The sequence below is a fragment of the Mchenga conophoros genome, linkage group LG14 (genome assembly GCF_057382185.1).
Source record: "Mchenga conophoros isolate Kocher_MC1m ecotype Shallow Benthic linkage group LG14, M_conophoros_male_GT1.1, whole genome shotgun sequence".
NCBI lineage: Eukaryota > Metazoa > Chordata > Actinopteri > Cichliformes > Cichlidae > Mchenga > Mchenga conophoros.
The window spans coordinates 13,968,795-13,991,977 of record NC_140539.1 but is presented as its reverse complement, the minus strand read 5'-3'; the positions used below and the strand labels follow the sequence as shown (position 1 = coordinate 13,991,977).

Below are 23,183 nucleotides of genomic sequence, written 5' to 3'. Positions count from 1 at the left end.
CAAGTTTTAAACTATTTGATTTACTAACTAATTTACTGTTAAATCTCCAAAAATATATATTTCTTGTTGCATAAAGAAAAGCTAATTAATTAATAAACATTATACAAATGTATGTCAGATACAGATTTTTGTCTTCCGTAATAATAAAACTATGAAAGCTAAAGTGCAGTAAATGAAGGCTTCTTTTTTGGAAACAGCTGTATTGGTTGAACTTTAATGAGGAGGCCTGCAGATATAAGTGATATGTCAAGCAAATCTAAAGGAGACACAGGTCACACACATATGGAAGCGCTGCATAATTATTGTATGCCCATAAACCTATTTTTGTTTGACATTTTAAATGGGTCCATTTTGCACAAAGATCATGTTCTCACTTCTTTCTGGCATTTTGCACGCAAGTATCTGGGGGGTCCTTCTGAACTTTTCTAGCCAAAGCCACCATCAGTAAGCTTGGTGGAGTTTTGTCTTTGTCAGGCAACAAACAGGCAATATGGGTTTTGTCCAAATTTGTACGAGAAAAAGTCTTGTTCAAATTGAAGATCTTGCTTAGGAACCATTCCAATAGATCACCTAAAACTTTGAATCAAATTCTTGAGATGATCTAAAAATCGAAAAAAGTGCTAATACCAAAAGCTTGTCAGTCGTTGTTGCTATCTTCAAGTGAATTGCTACCATGTGAACTGTGGACACTATGCTCGCACATACTGATTTTATTGGGGGATAAAAACCTGAAAACTCTTTACAAAAAATTCCACTGTAGTGATATTTTGATGACAAACTCAACACTGCTGCTGTGAAACTCAAGTATAGGGAAGAGAGCCACTGGAAGCAAAATGCGATTGCCAACACAGATATAAAGTTGAACCATGAAATGAGAGAAGCATGAAAGTGGAGACATGAGCAAATGATGTAGTGAAGTATGTGGTATGGGTGAAACACCCACCCCGTGACTGACTCGGAGACCTTCTTGAGCAAAGGCTGACTCAGCCGTTCTGTGCTGGGCGCATGTGTGTGTGTGCATCTATGTGGCAGCAGACATCACCCAGTACCCCTCACCCCCACTCGCTATCCCCTCCTTCTCTCGCTCGCTCTCTCTTCACCTCTACCTCTGCAGTACCTCATTTCTCCCTGTGCCGGCACGGGAAACACGCATACTTTCTGCTTTTCTGCCTGCTGGCTCTCCTCCAGCATCCTTCTGTGCCTCTTGTGTGTTCTCCTCCCCCTCCAGCCTATGTCTCCCCCCCACCCATGGGGTTTGTTGGCCAGCCTGGTTACCTGACTATTCCTGCTGCTGTTAAAGGAGTGGAGCGGTCTGACACAACGCTGCTACCCTGGTGCCGCTCTGCCTCGCTACTCCTCTATGCCTTTCGCCTCACACTCTGCTTTGCTGGATAATTACCACTGTGTCTGCCAGAGACAGCGACAGAGGACAGGAGAGGAGGGAGGCAAAGAAACAGAGAGGCTGCACTCTTTGTTCAACTGCTGCATTCTTCAGTCTTTCCTTTCCTCTGCTTCCCCGGGCTGCAGGAGAGCAGTGCAAGGAACAACTTGATGTGAGAAAGCTCCCTAAAGGAATTTTATCCTTCTCTCTTTTGCGCTTCCTCATTCTGTTCATTACTGGGACAGAGTGCAGAGGAGGAGAGAAGAGGGAGGGACTGAGAGCAAGACTCTGCCTTCAGCTGCACAGCTCAGTGTCCCACCTTGGTCCAGAGGCACATAAGTCAAACACTCACAGTGACTGGCAGACAAGGAGACAGACTGACAGAGACACACATTGTATACATATAGACAGGCAGAGAAGAACAGAGACAGACAGGTGGCGTAGGTGTCATGGCGTCAGTGGACAGCACTGGTTCAAGTGTCTCTGGTCGACTGAGATCAGGGGATCTACTTCACGCTGGTCTGGCAGTTGCACTGCTGCTTGGTGAGTTACACTTATCTCTGTACCTTTAAGTGCCATGTCATTCCACTCTTTTCAAACATGTCTCTGGATGGGGCTATCCCTTTAATTGCCTATACATTTTAACTTGTTTCTGTGCCCTTTAGACCTTCTTCATTTGCTCCTTTTGCTCGCTTTTTCTTATTTATTATGTCTGAGTGGGTGGTACAGCCCTCTTACAGTAAATCAATACCTTTTTTTGGTTATTCTATATCTGCTATATCTACATCTGCTGCTCTGTCGCATCTGCTTCAGCACTCATGTTTAATCATTATCTTTCCATACCCAAACACTACAATGTATGGTGCTGTCACAGGTGATGTTTAATTGTTAAACAATCAGGCCAACAATACAAACCTTTGACTTAGATCAGTTTCATGTTGTAGGGTTGCTGCTGGACTGTTTGAGTAACTGACACTTCGCACTTTGAAATTCTACTTTAAACATAGCCTTCATATAGGAGAAACTAAAACAAATAATTAACTTTTGGTTTTCAAAGTAAAGAAAAACAAGCTATAGTTTATCTACATGCATGCCTGTGTGAACATAGCATTACTGGTAATGACGTAGTGGTGCAGTGATGATCTGTGCTTTTGCTCGTACCCTCCCTGATTTTGTTGTAGTGCCCAATAGTGCCCCCACATCCAAAAATCCCCCCCTGGCTCTCAGTTGTTTGGAAAGTTGAGCACCATTGAGTTTTATGAAAGAAAAATGGGACTAGTATGTGTCCAGTATTGCAATATTAGTGTCGTCTTTAGATAACCGACAAGTAAGATTAGAATGCATCTTATCTTTCCGCTTTTTAAAATGTGTTTTAGATAAAAAAAACAAAAAAAACAAACAGCACTTTGTTGTTTCAATTTTGTTTTGTTTTATTTTTTGGCAAATATTTGGGCTTTTTATGTTTTCCAACCAAACATCAGGGGTAAATATTAAAACAAATAACTTTAGTTCAATAACACATGTAATTTTGCATTTTGGTAAAGTTATTGACTAAATTATTCAAGAGTCCATGAGTCCAGGTTAGCGGCAGCACCAAGACCAAATCATCACTTGTCCCAGTAGGGTCAAATTTGGTCATAGCATATCACATACTGAAAACATGCGAACACACTTCTGACTAGCTAACACAATGCAACATTAGTTCACTTTAAAGGGATTAAACAATAGTTTAGTTCTTTTGAATAGATATGATAAATATATGTACCAGAAACTTTTAACAAAATATTCATTTAAGAAAGAGGAACAAATACAGGCAATATACACACTTCATTTACATCATAGTTCGCATACACAAAAAATAGTTGTAAAGCACAATTTTACAATTATTCATCTTATACATCTTATTCATATTCATTTGTTTCTTGTTGTATTTCATTGTCAGTACACATATTTCCAAATGAAATTGTTGAGTGTTGTGGAAAGTCATACTGCACCAAATAACACCTTCTTAGTAAAATATTTTCCCAAAAATCTTGCTAAAACAGCATTGATCTGGTTGTTTTGTCTAAATTACCAGCTAAGTTCAGTGGAATTTCTCTGAAATCATTTTCTCATAAGTACATATTCTCAGACTGAATCCCACTGTCCCAGCAGACATTAGATACACCAACAGATAAGTACAGGCAAGGCTAACACAAATAAGAAAGAAGCATAAACTGTATAACAAATTATATTTTTTATCAGCAAATTCTTAAAGGATAGCCACAGCATTATAGAGCATTAACAGTCTGACTCAAGTGGTGGTGCGAGATTGGTTTACATTAAGTACCTGTAAATTTAAATAAAATAAGTTCAAATATCTTTTAACCCATAAGAGCCCGACCCATTTCCACACTCAGGAAAATTATGGGAGCAGTAAAACAGCAACATCAAGTTCAATCAACAAAATAGATTATATAAGAGGTGTCACCGTAGGTTCTTAAACATTAAAATATGTAACTCAATATCCCCAAAATACCTTCATTTTCACAAATGAATAGATTATAACTTAAATTTTAACTTAACATCATGACTCAACAACAGCCCGACAGTCCATATTCCAAGTTAGAAGAACACTTAAATTTCAATTCAAGGTCTACACTTATGAATAAATACTTTCATTTGACTATATCCTCCTGAGAACTGAGGAAAGAATCTTCCCATTGAACTATTTTTGGGATTTCCTTCCTCTTTGGAGCTAAAAGAGAGCACCGAAATGCACAAGATATCAATGGAAAGCCCAGGATGTCCTCTATTTAGTACATTAGGACTTATTATGATAGCTCAAATAAGTCACAAGATAGAGACCAAAAACAAATGTCCATTACAATGGACATAAATGGATGGGCTGGTTCTCTGGAGGATATTCTCACCTCTATTTAAGAGATCCGGTTCATCTGTTATGAAAATGTCCACCTTAAATGCATTTTATCATTGTTAACATCTTATATATTCAGGATATGGTTATTTATCTAAATTGTGTCTGTATTGGAATGCTCAACTGTTTCTCTTATGTAATCAAGTAATACCTAAATCAAGTAATGTGCAAAGTATTACAGCAATATGTCACAACAAAACCTTTTGGCAACAGAGAATGAAGAGAATGAAGGCAGTGAAGCAAAGGTCCCAATAAAAGTCAGGTGTGAAATTAAGGAAAAATGTTTAACAGTAGGTTGTTCTCATTAACATCTCCGGATCTATATGAAAGTGTCCTTCAGTATTAACAGACAGAAGCTGTTATTGCAGCAGGACCACAGACAAAACTTGGAATAATGACTTTTTTGCAGAATAAAGACAATCTTCAGATATCTGTAACTTTTCAGCATGGAAGATGCAAAAGGTTGGAACAACTGTCATGCCAACTACTTTCATTTTTTCCATTTTCATTCACGCAAAATTATTCATCATCCTTTTTTGTGACGAATAAACAAAAGATACAGTAAAAAGCAAAATGATAGAGTGATCATGGAGTAACATAGTAATCATGTTAACATTTCTCCAGTACTGTGCCTGAAAATGCAGTTACTGCAGCATTGTTTGTATGAATATCACATTGCATATATTACCTGAAGTGAAAAACTGAAACTATCTTGTCCCACAATGCCAGCAGCTCTGCCTATTAAGTAACTCAGCTGCTGGTGTAATTCTTTGCCCATTCACCTTGAAAAGGACATCTCACATGCCTCACCTCTCTCATATCCATTCCCCTGTTCTTTCCTTGTGACCCCTTTCCATCACTTCCTACACATTGTAACTCCTGCATTACCTACGCTTCCTTGTTCATAGTACCCCCCTCTCCCACATTTCCCATCACTTCCCTGTATATATTGCAGAATAGTGTCCTCAGTCAGTTCTCTATGGGTTCTCTTAGAAATACATTAACTTTTCAATTACTGGCCTACTTAAAAAAAGAAGAAGAAAAAAAACAGTCACCTTGACAGTCAGGCAAGGACACACACACACATACATGCACACAGACACATATGCACATACATGCACACACTCAGTTGCTTTTCAGACCTTCAGTATTACTGATATGTACACAAACACTTAAAGTAAGTGCATATATACAGTTCACATACATGCACATGCACACACATACACAGACACACACGTCACATAAAAAGATAACAGTGCATACATTACATAAGTGAATTGTACACTACTTCAGGATGTGAATCTGTGGGCGGTTTCAGGACAAACTGTTTAGACAAAAAAAGAGGATAGTGAAGAGAAAAGTGATGTACAAAACCATGATAGTAGAGAGCAGTAAAGCCAAGGAGGTGTCAAGTTTATTTCTAAGCATGAGGAGGGGGCACCATATAATCCATTTGGAAACGTTTTTGGAAATGGATAACATCTTTTTTTTTCTCCACTAGAGCATTTTGTTTCACAGACTATTCACTGAAAATGTGCAACTAATTACTGATAGAGATAAATGTTTGTTTTCATTGTTGCAATTACCAAAGAGTTTAAAAGATAGTTCAATGTTCAAAACCTCTAAGCCTCTTAAAGTAGAAAATACAAACACACACACACACACACACACACACACACACACACACACAACCCCATTCAGCTATTTTACTGAGGACCTTCATTGACATAATGCTTTCCCTAGCCCCTTACCCTAACCCTAACCATTAAAAATGAATGCCTAACCCAAACCCTTACCCTAAACCTAATCATAACCTAATTGTAAAACTGACACTAAAACCACATTTTGAGCCTCAAAATTACCTTTAAATGCCTTCAAATTTGTGAGGACCGGGTTGTGTGTCCTCACAAGTGACTGTTGGTTCTCACTAGTATAATAGAATGCAGATTTCGGTCCTCACAAAGATAGCTAGACAGGAACACACACACACACACACATATGTTTCCATGTTCTTATTTAGGGATTCTCTCCCCCAGGAGCAACTTCTGAAAGCAACTAAGACAGAAAGATTGAGGGATAAAAGGAGTGAAAGCAGAATTGTCCAGACTGTCCAGTGCTATAAAAAAGTAAGTCAGGCTATTAAAACAGAGCAAAAGTGGAATCAGAAAACAAACAAGTTCAAAACTAAAAATGCTTGAGCTGAAAGTGGATGAGTCAGCATAACTGAAGAGTTAAATACCAGGTGTTACAAAAAAAATCAAGAAGAGCGGGTAGGACAAAAGCATATAGATGACCAAAAAAGCAAAGCCAAACAAACTGATGCTTCCTTGATGTATAAATATTTATTTGTAAGGTAGTGCACATATTTATTATAACCAATATGTGACTTGCAGAAGGAACTCTTTTAGTTAATTTCATCTGAAAAAATAAATAAATAAATAAAATACAGACAGAGGTTTGTGTCTGTGAAGGTTCTCAGTCATCCAGGTCATCGTAGTCAAAGGAGCTTGCAAAGAAAAGCGTCTGGACTTCTTTAAGTTGCTTGAAGACGTTTCACCTCTCATCCGAGAAGCTTCTTCAGTTCTAAGGTCAAATGGTGGAGAGTCCCAGATATAAACCTAGTGGGAGTATCCCCCCACAGAGGGACAAAAGGACCCCCTGATGATCCTCTAATCGCCTGAGCCAAGGTGTGAAACTGGGTGTGGGTCCCAATCAGCCAGAGTTTCGGGTGTGTTCATTGTGAAACCTGGCCCCACTTTATCATGCGAATTCCTGAGGTCAGATGCCCCAGGATGTGAGTGGGCGTTAAGGCGTCTGGGAAGGGATCTCAAAACTGGATTATAGATGGCAGAGAGTTGGTGTCGTAAACCCCCGCCTCTGTTCAAAGATGGTCGCTCACAGTGGACATAGATGACATAGATGGCTTCTTTCACTCCTCTTTCACTCACTCCTCTTTGGTTTGAAAGAGGAGTGAAAGAAGCCATCTATGTCCACTGTGAGCGACCATCTTTGAACAGAGGCGGGGGTTTATGACACCAACTCTCTGCCATCTATAATCCAGTTTTGAGATCCCTTCCCAGACGCCTTAACGCCCACTCACATCCTGGGCCATCTGACCTCAGGAATTCGCATGATAAGGTGGGGCCAGGTTTCACAATGAACACACCCGAAACTCTGGCTGATTGGGACCCACACCCAGTTTCACACCTTGGCTCAGGCGATTAGAGGATCATCAGGGGGTCCTTTTGTCCCTCTGTGGGGGGTTACTCCCACTAGGTTTATATCTGGGACTCTCCACCATTTGACCTTAGAACTGAAGAAGCTTCTCGGATGAGAGGTGAAACGTCTTCAAGCAACTTAAAGAAGTCCAGGCGCTTTTCTTTGCAAGCTCTTTTGACCACAGACAGAGGTTTATTTTTGTCTATGTATTTGCACTACTGGAACCCAATACTCTTCAGTGGGAGTTCCACCCACACTTACAATCCCTTGCTTGTATCATTAACCCTAAACGCTTACTTCAGCAATATCTTTCTTTTTATTTATATCATTTTACAAAAGCAGCTGATAAAAAAACAGAAAGAATGACAATTCAAATACTGAGTGTTTTTCCCAGTACGAATTAAAAGTTTCAGCTCCAGTAAGTCTTACTTGAAACAATCTTCTTACAACACTATTACTTTTTTTCTGAAAATGTTTTATTAGTTCTAGCCATACACAGCAAATCACCATTAATATACTTAACTCATTCACTGCCAGCCATTGGCAGTGAATGAGTTAAACCCATTGACTCATACACTGCAATTGACGGCTATAGACGTCAATGGCAGTGAATGAGTTAATATAATACAAAATAAGTTGTGCTGTCTGTTGAATGAGTTCTATCCAAGTAACTTTTTCTATGTATATTAAGAAAAGGTTATTTCACATTAATTGTATTTTTTTGTTTCATTAACCAGCCCCAGTGCCAGTGTTGTGATGGTAACAATACAGCTGAAAAACAACTTTGTATCAATATTTCTGCTGTTGAATTTTTTTCCTCCAAATCACATTAATACATTTTCTGATTTCTTTAACATTTGAATTGAAAAATGGTAAATGACAATGTGTGCCTAGAACACGCGATTTCAAGTAGTAAAATGATTTCATCCATATCCAGTAATATGAGGACTCAAGTGTTTGAGATTCTTGTGCTAACGCAGATTTATTCAAAGCATTCCAGAGCAGGTGATGCAAAATTCTTTTAAGCAAGTATACATACATGTCTATGTCTATGTGTCCTCAGCAGAGGCATACATGTACTCTAACCTTGTCTGTACCTTGTCCAAGTGAAATGTGATCCTGAGCAGGTCAATGGGGAAGAGAGTATTTATAAATAGACCCCAAGTGTGTGAGAGAGAAACCAGAGCAACAATCTGAGAATTACACCAGCTGTCATTGCAAAACCCACATAACATGCCTGGCCATGTGAATTTAAGTCGCATGACTCTTATACTCTATTCATAGATTGGATTAGTTGGGTCTTGAAAAAATCAAAGGTTTTGATTGCTTAATTAGTTTGACCTGATGAACTAGAGAACAAATCTTTTCTCTTTAGAAATGGTACCAAAATTCTATGTTTCTTTTTTTTTTTTTTTTTACATTTTTTTTTTTAACATTAAGACCAATAGAAGAGAGAGGTTTTACATAGAGGACATCATACAGTATAAATGTCATTTGGTAAAATTGTCAGTTGCTTCTGCAAAGTTGCATTTAGAACCTAACCTAATTTTTCAAAGCCTAAAGTTCGCCATAAAGTCCATAAAGTACACAAAAAAAGTAATCAGGGAGCATGTGGTCATTTTTTCCCTGTGACAGCAATTTTAAATATATTAGGTTTAGACTCCATATTAAGATTTTTATTCACAATTTAATTTTAAAAGAAGAGAGACAGAATAGTGTTGCCTACTTGGCCACATTCTACTTTTACTTAAGTTATATCATAATGAATTCATACATAATTAAGTCTCAATAAACTGATGCCACAACAAATATTGCAAATATCAAACAAACACAAAACTCTGTACTATCTTTTACTTTTTTATTTTCATTTTGCCTTATATAATTGTGTTTTTATTGCTTTTCAAAAACCGTTTTCTATCCTTTTCTAAAAACTTTTTAACTTTTCCTTTCTCCCTTGGTTTAGGCGTATGGACTGTTGGTGGACTGGAAGTTTCCACAGGTAAAGTGTCTTCAATCGAAGCAATGAATGGCTCCACGGTTTTGTTGCCCTGCACTTACTCTTCATGTATTGGCATCGAAAATCTCTACTTCAACTGGCAATATAATGACAATGGAACTCTCATAAAGGTACGTGCACACAACCACAACACCAACAGGGATACAAAAAAGCATAAAAATAGTGATTCCTGACATTTTCATATGTTTCGTGTCTCATCGCATAAACAGTCAGTGAGTGTATGCTGTTGTATTTCTGAAGGCATGGGGATACAGTTTTGTTCAAAAGTATTTTGATGAACAGATAGTTCTTGTAATTTTGCCTTTGTTAACTATCACATGTGATTGTTTTTTTTTTTTTTTTAGTACAGCCTGTATTAACTGTTTAGGAAATGCAGCCATTTTTTAATACACAGGATCTGCTTGTATTATTTGAAAAGCCTCTGTAGGTTATGACGGCCTGAAGTCTAAAATTCACGAACATCACCAAATGCTGTGTTTCCTCCCTTGAGATGCCAGGCCTTTACTGCAGTCACCTTCAGCTGCTGCTTGTTTGTGGGTCTCTCTGCCTAGAGGTCTGCCTTCCGCAGTGTTGGAAAGGTTACTTTTAAAATGTATTCCACTACAAATTACAGAATACATGCCCCAAAATGTAGTTTTTAACGTATTCCGTTAAGCTACTCAGTGTGAGTAACATATTCTGAATACTTTGGATTACTTAATATATTGTCGTGTTTTTTTACAACTACGTGAATGTACTATTGCTGTGTGATTTATTACTATTACTGAAGGCTTCCTGCCACCAAAATCACATTGTTAGCTTGCGTTAGCTGAGGTTAGTTCATAGACTGCTTTCAGAATTGCACATGATTATTTGCAGCTCGCAGGTTGTTAATGTTTAAGCAGGTCTAACAATCTGCAGTCTATGAACTAACTTAGGCTAACGCCAGCTAACAATGTTAGTTCGGTGGCGAGTAGCATCCAGTAATAGTAACAAATCACTCAGCAATAGTACATCAGAGATACTGAAGTGGCACATAACCCAGGTAGCTACCACAACTAAAACAAGGTAGCTGCAGTAGGCTAACATTCATTGTTAAAAAAGAACTTATTTCCAGATGTTTGTTTAGGTTGGAGTCTTTTGACGCTGCGAGCAGCTTGGTTGCTGGCAAACAGTGTTTGCATGGCATGGTCAAATTCACCCATCCCTTTCTTCTTTAAATATGAAGTGGTGTCGGAATTTCAAAGTAAGAAATCCATTCCTGCTCGTACTCTGCTGGCTCTGTTGTGCTGTCGCTGGGTCCATTGTGTAACTGACACCACCAATGTTAATGGGACGCTTACATTGGAGCCTCTTATTTCGTGTCTTGTTTGGGTTTCTGGCTATGTGTGGAGTTACCAAAATTGGAGAGGTGATAGCCTAAGAAAAGACCGTTGTGTAATCCAGTTATTTCAACAAAGTAACTATATTCTAATTATCACCGTTTTAAACGGTAACTGCAAGGGAATACAGTTGCTCATATTTTGTATTTTAAATACGTAACACCAGTTCATGTATTCCGTTACTCCCCAACACTGGACTTCTAAACTCTACTGAAAAGAATGCTCTGGTGGAAAGCATGTTCTGATATCATGTGACTCACTTGGTCATTTAATTAAATCCTGTTTCTTTGTCTTGAGAGGCTCTTTGGTTGCTTGTGCAGTATACATTGGGTGATTAACGATTTGCACTTTGTGCTGCCCAATAAATTTTTCAACATTTGTCAGGATCTGAGGAGCAATTGTAGCCCTGTACATTTCAGAATTCATCCAGCCACTGACAGCAGTCACGTGATCCGTAAACACAAGTGAATGAGTTCTGTTGCAAACCATACATACCTATGCCATTATATTGGCTTCACCACGCTTCAGATCATTATTTTTTCTTTTTTTTTTCTATCTTTAACCATTGGTTTGCATCTTGTTGTAAATGCTCTGTATTTCCATTAATCAAGACATCTGTTGATTGTAGACTTTGACAATGATGTAGCTACCTCCACAGTGTTGCTGACTTTGTTAGAAGTTGTGAAGGAACTTTTTTCTTGACCAAAGAAAGAATTCTATGATCATTCACTTCACAGGTGTCTCCACAGGTTTCCCTGGCCTTTAAGTCTTGCTGAGCTGCCCGGTTCATTCCATCTTTTGATCAATGTGCCAAATAGCTGATTTGGCCACGTTTTTTTTTTTTTAGCTTGATTATGGCATAACTACATGTTCTTTCAGACAGCTACCAAATACAAGTTCAAGTCCAGATCACAATTTCCTTAATATTTAAGAAAGTGTCAAGGGACCCTTTACCTGGCCATAAAACTGCTTGCCAATTATTTTTGAGTCTCTAAAAATGGGGAACTATATATAAAAATGCCCAAACAGGTAATAAAACACTTTTGTTAAACCCCTTGAATTAAAGTCTTTGGTTTTCAGTGTGATGTGGTGGTGTACAAAGGCAAAATTACAACACAGTGTGTCATCATCCCAATGCTGTGTAGCTGACACCCAATACTGTGTATCTAAGGAAATATCTTGTGTGTAGTTATGTGAAGCGTTGATCCCTATGGAGGGTGTGGAGCCGAAGGTCCGTGTGTCCCATGAGCGTGTTGAGTTTGTCGGCTCCTCAAAGAGTAACAACATTTCGATCTTGCTATGGAATATCACCTTTGAAGATGAAGGAGAGTACATCTGTTTTGCCAGGAATCCAAAAGAGAAGAACCGCAACCACAGTGCTATCTTCACTCTTATAGTGGTGGATCAAAGTATGTAAAAGTTGCACAAACACCTGGCATACAAAAATAGAGCTTTATCTGACTTGCTGACTGAAAGTGTTTATAAAGTACATATACAAGTACATATATGCTACTAGCATCTAGTTTCAATCTTGTTAGAGCTCTAAGTCAGTTTTTACATACTCTGTATACTTGTTTGTCCTCACAAAGTCACTCTCTCTCTCTCTCTCTCTCTCTCTCTTTCTCTCTCTACCTTTTCAGTGAAGGAAGTTGACAACACTTTGACAATCATTATTGTCTCAGCGTTGGGTGGAGTCATAGGCTTAGTTATCATTGTCATGGTGATAAAGGCTGTTGTTGTTCACTTCCTGCAGAAGGATGATGAGAAAAAGTGAGTAGATCATTGACTATCTTATAAGGACATTTAGAACAAATCAACAATACTGATTATAGATAATCTTTTTATCATATATATTTGGGTCAGCTACAGTCAAACAGCCAAAAACTGTGTATTGCTGGCAAAAAGAAATTTGGTCTATTATATGCTAGTTTTATAACTGTTTCTACAAATTTAACATCTTGTGAAATAGGGTGTAAATATTTGTGAAGTTTTCACCATTAATGAAAAAAAATTCCAGCTTTTAAGGAACCATTGAATTTTTTTTCCTGATATGGTTTTTATTCATATATTTTTATTCATATACATATGTTACAAGTCCTATGATGTCATTGACTTTTGCAGATACTATAGCCTGCAACACGCAGCTCAAAACGAAATGTACAGAAGTTATGAATAATTAAGTGTGGTGAAGTACTGTTTATATTTCCTGTTTAATCACACAAGTAATGCACTGTTACGGCAACACAATTTTTCAGACAAGACATACTGACATCAAGAATAAGTCAAGTGATCTTTATGCATACATGTCGTAAATAATATTTTTATGTACTACAAATATTTTTAAAATGTGCAAGTCTTATTTGATTTCTAAAAAGTATAACAAAAAGTTTGAATGTTGGAAATAAAAATGAAAGAAATTGCTTGTCATACTCCAGTTTGCAAAAGAAGTAGAATTATTAGCTTTCTGTTATCTTTTTTATTGACATAAAAAGTGCATCTAGCAGTGAAAATCTGATATTAGAGGAAATTCAAATGTGTTACATCATAATTTCAAGAGTATTTGCTTTCATATAACAAATGAACAATTTATATTCGATGAATACAACTAAAGTCATTGTAACCTTTATCACTAGGTCTAATGTCATATCATCAACACCAGTTCATATAAAACTACATTATTTACTGAAAAATAATTTTGTGTCACAAAGATTTACCCTGTTGTTTGACTGTGGCTGACCCAGGCACTCATTTGGCCATGTTAATAGATTTTTTTGTATTTTTCTAATTAAAATATCTGATGTAATCAGTAATGGTTTTATGCTGACAATATAGGTCAAATTGTCTCAGAACAAAGTGGGCAATTATTATGAATCTGTTATATTATATAATAACGAAATAATGTCACCCATATTCTATGTTTCCAAAACAAAATTATTATTTGAAGCTCATTGGGTTAAGTTTTTTTAAAACCCCTGCAATTTATATGGCACATGGCCCTTATCGCTTGTATTTGTCTCCTTTTATAGGTGTTCAATATAACCTTTGTTTCTCTTATCTCTACAGTAAAGAGTGCCTAGTGAGCTCCTCAGGGAATGACAACACAGAAAATGGTCTTTCAGGAGCCAAAACTGAAAACAAAGGGACACCAAAGGCTTGAACAAAATGTTAAGTATGCCTACATGTTTGTATATATGTTAGACAAATGTACACACTCAGCGAAAAATCAATTATCTTACTAGCGGCTAACAAAAACAACTTGTAAAAATGTCTATTTTAAATCATGCTTGAGATTTGGGAAGTGTGAAGTGTGCATAGGCCTGGATCTCTCTCACTTACCATGGTAGCCCATTTGTTCCACTGTACAGCTTCTGCTCCACTTTCTTCACATTGCAATCTCCAATTTATGCAGTTGATGTGTTATTTTTTTCTATGTACTTTCTTACTATCTAATAACATTCACACTACGTTAAAGCAAAAACGCATCACAAGGCCGAAATCTTTTTTATACACCCAATGTCAGTATTCAGTTTCCAGTCCAAAACATGCTTTACAGTATCAGCTGAGAAGCTACAATATGTTGGATTCTTAGTCTGGAACTCTACAACTCCAAGTGAAACTTGGACTTAGATATACTCAACCAGTGGGAACAAATATCTTTGATGCCATGTTGAACTGCCATAATGAAAAACTGCCAGGATGTCAGTCGAAGAACAGCACAACACTGCTCAAATTCTTTCCCTTAGCTCTCAAATGATATAAACGCACCTGGATGAAAATAAGCCAGGTGGTAACTGACTAGAAGTTTGGTTATAAAGAAAAGATAAAATTTTTTAGTCCCAATCACATAAATTGTTTATAAATAAAATAGGAAGTTTTACATTTTAAACACTGACTGTAAAATTTGTATTTTGCCATTTTAAACACTGGGCGCTGTTTTACTGATTAACTGTGTTTGAAAGGTAACGAGTAAATCCCAACTGTTTCCAAAGGATCTTTCTGACATTAACCTCTGAAATGCCAATTTTCATGTGACTTCTGGGTTCAGATTAGACACACTGCTGGTTTGTTTGGGCCAAAGATTTTCTGTGAAATGCTGGTTAGCAGGGACTAACAAATGGGCTTACCTTAGGTGAATAAAAGATCCAGTTCTGCACAGGTTTTATTGTTTTGCTTTAGATAAACACAGGTGCCTGTTCTGCTTCTGCTCCCTTGGCTGGTGAGAAGAACTTACATAAAAAAAAAGAAGAACCCTAACCACCATCAAAGACAATCCCCAGACCCAGCTCCCTATTGAAAGGAATGAACTTAATCATGCTGCTTCTGACTAATAACCAATGCATTTTGAGCATGTGCACATTTTATATAGCTTCGTATAAGATTATATATTACACCATAATACAGGAACATTTCTGTGTGTCTCTGTTTGGTCCCCTCCACGCTGGCCAGAACTGCGGGAAGCTCTGTCAATGCTCATCTCAACACTGCTGCAACTGTTTAACACCTTTTTAGCCACGTCAGGGTTATTGAAAAATAACTTTTAGAATATTGGCCGACAAGTTTACTGTAGAAAAATTAATAAATGAAAGAAAGTTTACACTTATTGAAAAAGTGAGAACATTTCAGCAGCTCTGTTTAAGTGAAAGAATTGAAAAGCCCTGCCAGAGGAGTTTGAGAAGCTGCTTGATGGCTTATTAGCCGGATATCCTTATAAGCACATGCAGCTCAAAATGCTAATTTCCAAATTTACATGTGGATTCAATGAAATACATATAACTCAAAGGAAACTTGCCAAACCCATCAAGAATATACAAGTCCAGTAATATAGCCTTGGTAGTGCAGGTAGCATTGTCTTGGGGCAGCTCACTGCAAAAGAATGTAAAGACTGTTGGGCAGTCAAATATTGCCCAAAATGTATGTTTTCATTCAGTACAAAAAATATATCAAAGAAATATTAATATTATTCTGAATTGAATGTGTGTGAATGCCCCTCAAGGGCAGTCATAAGTGCTTGTTGGTCAGCTACATTATTTTGTGTACATCTACAACTGGCCAAAACTGAGCATGTTATAGAGTTTAAACTGATAAAATTACTTCTTGACTGTATTTAAAACCCTGACCATTGAAGATTTTAAACTTTTTGTTCAGACTTCACAAACAGCCCCAGTGTTGATCTTAGCTGTTTAAAAGGGACGTCGGTTGATGTTGCTGAGAGTAAATTGAGCAATTTTAAATTAAAAAATGTTTAAGTAAATGCTTAAATGTGCACAATATAAACACCAGTACATATTTCTTTCAAGAAACGCCGAATTGGAAAATGTAACAAAATCTTCATAAATTCACATTTCTGTTTCATTCTTTCATAAGTCAACAAGGATCGGTTTACTGCTAAAATGCCCCTGGGAAATTAGAACCACCTCTCTTTGTAGTTTGTAGTCACAGTCACTTTGACGTCCTTTCTATGAGGACCGCAGACATGCTCTGCATAAATAGTTTGAACAGCTGAAAGCTACATACATACATTACACGCTACTACACAAATACCCACATAGGAGGATTCATTTTGATACCAGAAAACAGCTCACTGGCCTTGCCTACAAACAATACAGCACTTTATCAGTGTTAAAGTGGTTTTGTTACAATGGCAAATCACGGAAGTGGCCTCACAGTTGCCATTCTTTTATACTATATATTAAGAGAATTAACAAAAACTCAACATTCTCACTTTGTGTTTGTCATTTTGACCGAGTACCTGACAGCAGCACTGTGTCAAATGGTTTTAACTTCGAGTACATGTTCACTTACTGGAACAGAGCTCTATGACAAGCTTTTATTTTATTTTTCTATTTGTTCACGTCTGTCAGCCTGCTCCTCTCTAATACTGGAGTGCATTTCCCTTGCCTTCAATGGAAGCAATAAGACAGATATCAGATTATGCAATAACCTGTTATAAGGCACTTTAAAGATGTGTCTGGACTGGCTGGCAATTCTGTCCAAGGCACTGATCATTGTACCAATATATGTATCCACACCACAGAAATGTATCTCAGCTGAGTTTAAGTATGGTGATTAGGATCATATATCTACAGCAGATGGTTTTGTCTGCATTGGATCAATCTATATTAGGTCCCATTTACACTTGGCTCAAAATTCCTTGAGCAGATGAAAGCTGTATCAGGAAAAGCTTGAACCCAGGCCCGCATTATAACACATGTCTAACATATTACCCCATTTGTACTTTGCTATTTCATAAAAGTTGTATCTAGATGGAATAATAACACAGTGGTGGCCCTGGGAGTTCAGGGTGCTGCAGCTGCAGTTTCTGTTTTCGCTGTGGATTATTTCTTTGTTAGTTTGTTGTTGTTTTTGTATTTATTACTTTGTCAAAGTGTTGAAGATGTGTCTCAGTATGCTTTTATTTACATTTTTTCAATGTATGTTTTACTCAGAGCTCTCAGGGCTACTGTACTAATGGGCTAAAAACACCCTAATTGACACTGCCAACTGACAAATATGAAATGCCCTACAAGATAACCAATGCGCTGCCCCCTTACAGGAATACAATATATTTTTCTGTGTGTAATATAAAAGCAGCCATCGTTGCAATCACAGAAAACATCATAACTGACCTATTACAAATGTTCTTGCTTTGGAGTCCTACTTATAAGATTTGATGTTATGTACTGAGTAGTTGTTTGGTTGCACTTATGTGTTTGAGGGATGCATTTAATTACCATTGGAAGGAAAGGTGTAGAATATGACCTCAATTGACTCACGCAATCAGGTTTCATACAATATATAAAGTACAACGCCTATGCCCAAGAAGCACAAGTGTTTATTTTATTATACATTACTAAATAGTGTAAGTATACGCTGAGTATAAATGGGATCAAGAGTGAAATGTGATCAACCTTAACAGTACAATGTTAGAAGTGAATATATCCTGGTGAACCTGTAAAAATGTGAATGACGTGGATGTAAGGCATCACACACTGTCTAAGAGTTATGGGACCCCTCTGTAAAGAGGGTATATACATCCAAAGTCTTCCTGTTAGGGAAAAGCAATATTGTGGAGTTAATGTGTCCGTTAGTGTACTTTTCATAACCCTGACACTCAAAATACAGTATAGGTGGATTCACATAATACATAACTCAAACCTCACTATTTGTGTTTACGGATTTTATTCTTAATTTAAAGAAGAAAAACAAATGATAATAAAATACTTAAAAAACAACAAGCAGCAAATTAGGCATATGTATCTGAGTGGGTTATAAGAGGTATGTACTGTTTTAATAACAACCATAACTGATGTGATAAAATATGTATATGTGATGGGGAGAGGAGAGCTGTTTTAATGCATAACGCAGGTCTGGTTTTGGTACAGTTGCCTTTATAATCGTAAGACATTGTACTAAGCATTGAATGCATTATTATTATTGTTATGTTTGTTTGTTTTTTCATCTTTGGTGTTCTGATCTGTCCTGTCTTCCTCCAAGAAACACCTATACCGAACCTCTTGTGACTCTTGAAGTTAGCCAACAGCTTGCAGTGATTGCTGCAGTACTGAGTGTGCACGGTACAGTGTACAATGCTCCTCTGCAGTGGTGCAATACAGCACGCCAAATACAGTATGACTGCCACCCAGTGGTAAATGCCCCTGTAGTACAAGCCATGGTACTACTAGTGTGCATTGTCGAATTTCCCAGAGGAACCCACCCGAGGGATTAATAAAGTTCTATCTTATCTTATCTTATCTTATTTTGATTTGGACTATGAGGATTGCACATTATCAAACCATTGCCACAATTTTCAGAGTTACAGCAGTTCAAAGATGTATGATTACGCATCATGTTGCAATTGTTTCTCCTGCTTTATATAGTGCTAGTAGTCTAATGGGGAGGTGTGATGTATAAGTTTACACAAAAAAATTAGGAAAAAAAATACATTGAACAATAAACCACGTATGAACAGTGGTTGTTCATCAGACTACTACTGGTGAGCATAAAATGGTTATAGACAGCATTCGTACTGCTGTAATATTATTCACTAGGTAACACAGTATTGTGAATTCTCATTGACTAGTATGATTTTTTAGAGTTAGTATTGCTCTTACTGCCAGAGCGGGTGAAACTCATACTGCCAATCCAAGAGTCTCATGTCTGCTGTTGTTACAACACGATTATAATGACACGCAATCTATTAACTACGGTAACACTACTAAAACATGATGTTGCATTACTGTCTACTGCTGTATAAAATGCATATGAAAGCTAATCTGTATATGATGATGCTCTATACTACTTCTGTATTTCTAGCAGCTGAAACTCACACTGCCAAGCCAAGAGTCTAATGTCTGCCTCCCACATTCCACACCAGAGCTGCAACTACTAGTCAGTTACTTAGTCAAGAAAAGGAATTGACAACTATTTTAAGGACATAGTTTGTAAGTCATCTTTCAAGTAAAAAGTGCCCACATTTTTATAGCATTGCGTTCTCAACATTTTCTGGGTTTTCCCCTCTTACACATTATAGGAAAGATTAATATAGTTCAGAAAAAATGGAATTTTTTGTCTTTTTTGATAATTTGAAGTTAACATTAGTGGTAAAAATACTAAACTATGATTCATATTGTGATTTAAACAAATAACTAACGTTTGACAGACAAAGACATCGAGAATTTCTTTTAGGTTTCATTTATAAGCACTGACCTCTCCACATGCTGTTACTGCAGTCCTGCATTTTAGAGTATTCTATCAATATTTTACATATTCTGGGGCTGCAAAACATAAATCTATCCCAAAAAAATGATTTTACAAGGTCATATCTAGAGCAAGCTAAGGCCACTGATAGCATACAAATTATAGCAATTGATAGAAAGTCGTACTGTTGCAGCAAATTCTTATGTTTTGTTTACATTACTGTAGTCTGTTCAACATAAACACACAAGCAAAATACATCTGCAAACACATTTCTTCTGGATCAACCTTCCTGTGAATATTCAGCTGTCTGTCTGTATTTGTGTCCACGTTGTTCATGCTCCCTTCATGACTATGCACTTCAAACTTTTCAATTATTAGCAAAGTACATCCTGAAAATAAAATGTTGATTGAATTTCCCAGAGTGCTGTTTTCTTTCTCTGTGTTTATTCAGCTCTGAAATCAGTTGATTTAGGATAGGTTAGATCTGCTCTTTGTCTGTGTAGTTGTTATACTGGTGGTCAATATATTAGTGCAAAACAAAAGCTATACAGCCACTAGCATAACAGAACATCTATATGATTTATACTATATTGTACTAGTTAATATTTTCATCCTAAGGAAATAAACTAGAAATATGATTTAAATGTCATACAACTTTAGTGTTGATAGTAGTATAGTACTCCATACTAAACTCCAACTAATTGAATGGAAAATGATTTCTAATCCCCCCCCCCCAAAAATAAATAAATAAATAAATAATTAAACAAAAGGAATAATTCATAGTAATTCACCAATATAGTTTTCTCTTATTATTCCATTCATTCTATTCCATTCCTTTACAATGCTATATTGTAGAGATGAACCTGGCACTGCACAAAACAAACAAAATATATTTTTATTGCAAATGAAAGCAGTCTTTCAGCCATGTTTACGCCTCAATTAAAAGAAAAAGTTAAAAAAAAAATGCACTTGTAGAAGTTAAATGATGTGACAGAAAGCTCCTTTTTGAAGTAATTATTCTTATGATTCTATGATGGTAATGTTGCCATGGAAATGGTCAGTCTTTTAGCTACTTTCTGATTAACCTATCTGTGTAAGCATAATAAAACCTTCAATTCTGGAGTCCTCCCTGTCAGGTAATGTGTGCCACACACTGGGTACATTGTATGCCACAATGCCAAATTTTTTTAAATGGGAATATTAATCTTTGATTTATTTTCATTGACTTTTCATTGATTATACCCATCATATTACTGGATCAGAATCCCTGTTTGTTGTTTTTGTTTTTGCTTCACTATGTCTCCAGAGCACAGTGGACTGCACATCAACCTAAACTGCGAAAGGTCCTTAGTTTGAAACTAGGACAAGCCACTTTGGGGTTATGCCAGGACGAAAGCATTCAAATCTGGCACATCAAACATGTGGAACTATGTGCTTGCTCTATATCTTGCTCTGTGGGCATTTACTTTATCCTACAAGCCTATGAGAAATCTCTCCTATATGGGTCTTTCATCTTAAATCCACAAGCACAGACCTTCCCCACTGGAAGCACAGGAAGACACAATCCTTAATGAATGTATTCTTTCTCTCTGCTTCTGTTCGAACCAAGGCAGTAATTAATGAGGCTCTGTTTGTTGTCTTCTCATATTATGTGCTGCAGTGTTTCAGTTTTTGTTTTACAACTCTGCAAATGCAGCAGTTTGTGTCTGCCTCTTAATTTTTAGAGTGGAAAATGGAAAAAAACAAAAACAAAGTTCTTCTCTGAAAAGTCACACATCTTTCTTCATTGTTTTATTATTTAAAAAAAAAACACTGACAGAAAACATAAGGAATAACAAATCAAGATATAAAATCTAAAGGGTACATCCGACTTCATGGTTATTTTCTATGCCAGTGAGCTACTATTGCTGTTGTACAGTATACTGCAACAGAAACATAATTGCCTAGCTGGATTTTCTCTCCAGTTGCTGGAAAGTTAACTGATTAACTTCCCATCCTACAAAACCTGTTATATTGGATGGGCAGCCTGGAAGATCCTTAAGGGGCAGACTGTGTAAGACCCATGTGGCACAGAGCCTCCTCACAGCTTATCACCCCTGCCAAAAACCATGTTATTGTGAGCAAAAGCTATAATAGACTGACATGTGTCTGCATCACTGTGACAAGTTTACTCTGAGATATCATCAAGAACACAAAGCCTTTCGCCACTTTCAAGAGCAGAGAATGAGTATAAAATCTGATCAAGCAGTACGCAACTGCCCTCCTTTGAGTCGCGAACAGCCTATGTTGTGAAGTAGCAATAGAATGACACAGTTAGTATAAACACTCTTTTCTAATACAATGAAAACACTGTTGGGCCCAAAAGGTGACATAAGACAGGAACAAGTTCATAGGTTGTATTTACCAGTGGAAGTCTATGGATGAATACGTTTGTTTTGTTTGAGCAGTGGGGAATATAGACAGGGAGGAAATGGTGGATAAAGAGGACAGAGAGGCAGGGTCATCTGGGAAAACAGGGGGTGTATTCCAGGGAGAGTTATTTCCTTTTCCAGAGGTAAACAAACGACCAAGACAGGCAGAGAGGGATCGCTGGGTGACTGACACCTGACAATATTGAAACAGGAGAGGATGGGATGAAGTGGCTACTGGGAATAATTAAATCAAATCACTTGTATTGTCACATCACATTACTGGTACACTGGCAGCACATGTGAGTGAAATTCTTGTGTGCAAGCTTCCCAAAAGCAACAGTGATGTTCAAAATACAAGAAATATAAAAAACAAAACAAAATATGAGAAATATGAGAAAAATAAGAATAAATATATGTACAAATATATCTTGCCTATGAACACTTCAGCTTGCAGTCTGGAGCACCTGGTGCTCAAACCACTGAACTTCCAACTGGTAGACAACCTGCTCAATCTCCTGAGCCCCAACTGCTCTAAAATACAGAGGCCCTTAAATACAGTGAGGGCTGGTGAGCTCATGTGAGTCCCACCAGAGACCCAGCTGAGATTGGTATCCAGTCTCACTTTTACACACTCTATGGTTTCATGCTCAGCAGGGATAGACCAACGCTGTAGTTACTGGGTAGAGACCTTTAACAACATAACCCTCCAAACAACTATGAGTGACAATTACTACCATTCAGAACAACCTGCAGTTCCTGACAAACTGCATTCTTGACTATGGCCAGACAGTTCATTTTAAACAGAAACTATGTTCTGCACCATAACTCAACAGGAGATACCAAAGCTCAGACAGACAAACCTGGGCTGGTTCTGCAATTCTTAAGAGCAGGCATATGTATCTGTGCCATGTCAGGAACTGGCACAGAGCTGTTTGAGGTCTTAGCCTCAAAGACATCTATGGTCCCATTGACCGTTCTCATTTTTTGTAATGCTTAACAAATTTGTGAGCAGACAATTGGTAGAAATTAAGAAGGTGGATCTGCTGCAAATGTGCAATGGAGAATCAGGTGACATCATTTTAAGCAACAACTCAGGACCTGTATTGGGAGCTGGAACAAAAACAAAGCTACCACAAGGCAAATAGGCAGTGTTCATTCCACAACAAATCTCAGTTTCACT

At 37.3% G+C, this 23,183-nt stretch overlaps 1 protein-coding gene across 1 annotated transcript; it reads left to right on the top strand.

The window, feature by feature from the left end:
* Positions 1-1,123: 1,123 nt before the first annotated feature.
* Positions 1,124-20,004, top strand: scn4ba (sodium channel, voltage-gated, type IV, beta a). The gene is made up of 5 exons (XM_085245435.1): positions 1,124-1,924; positions 9,481-9,644; positions 12,085-12,304; positions 12,536-12,665; positions 13,959-20,004. The coding sequence occupies exons 1-5, from the start codon at positions 1,831-1,833 to the stop codon at positions 14,050-14,052; spliced, it is 702 nt and encodes a 233-aa protein (XP_085101561.1). The 5' UTR covers positions 1,124-1,830; the 3' UTR covers positions 14,053-20,004.
* The last annotated feature ends 3,179 nt before the right edge of the window (positions 20,005-23,183 follow it).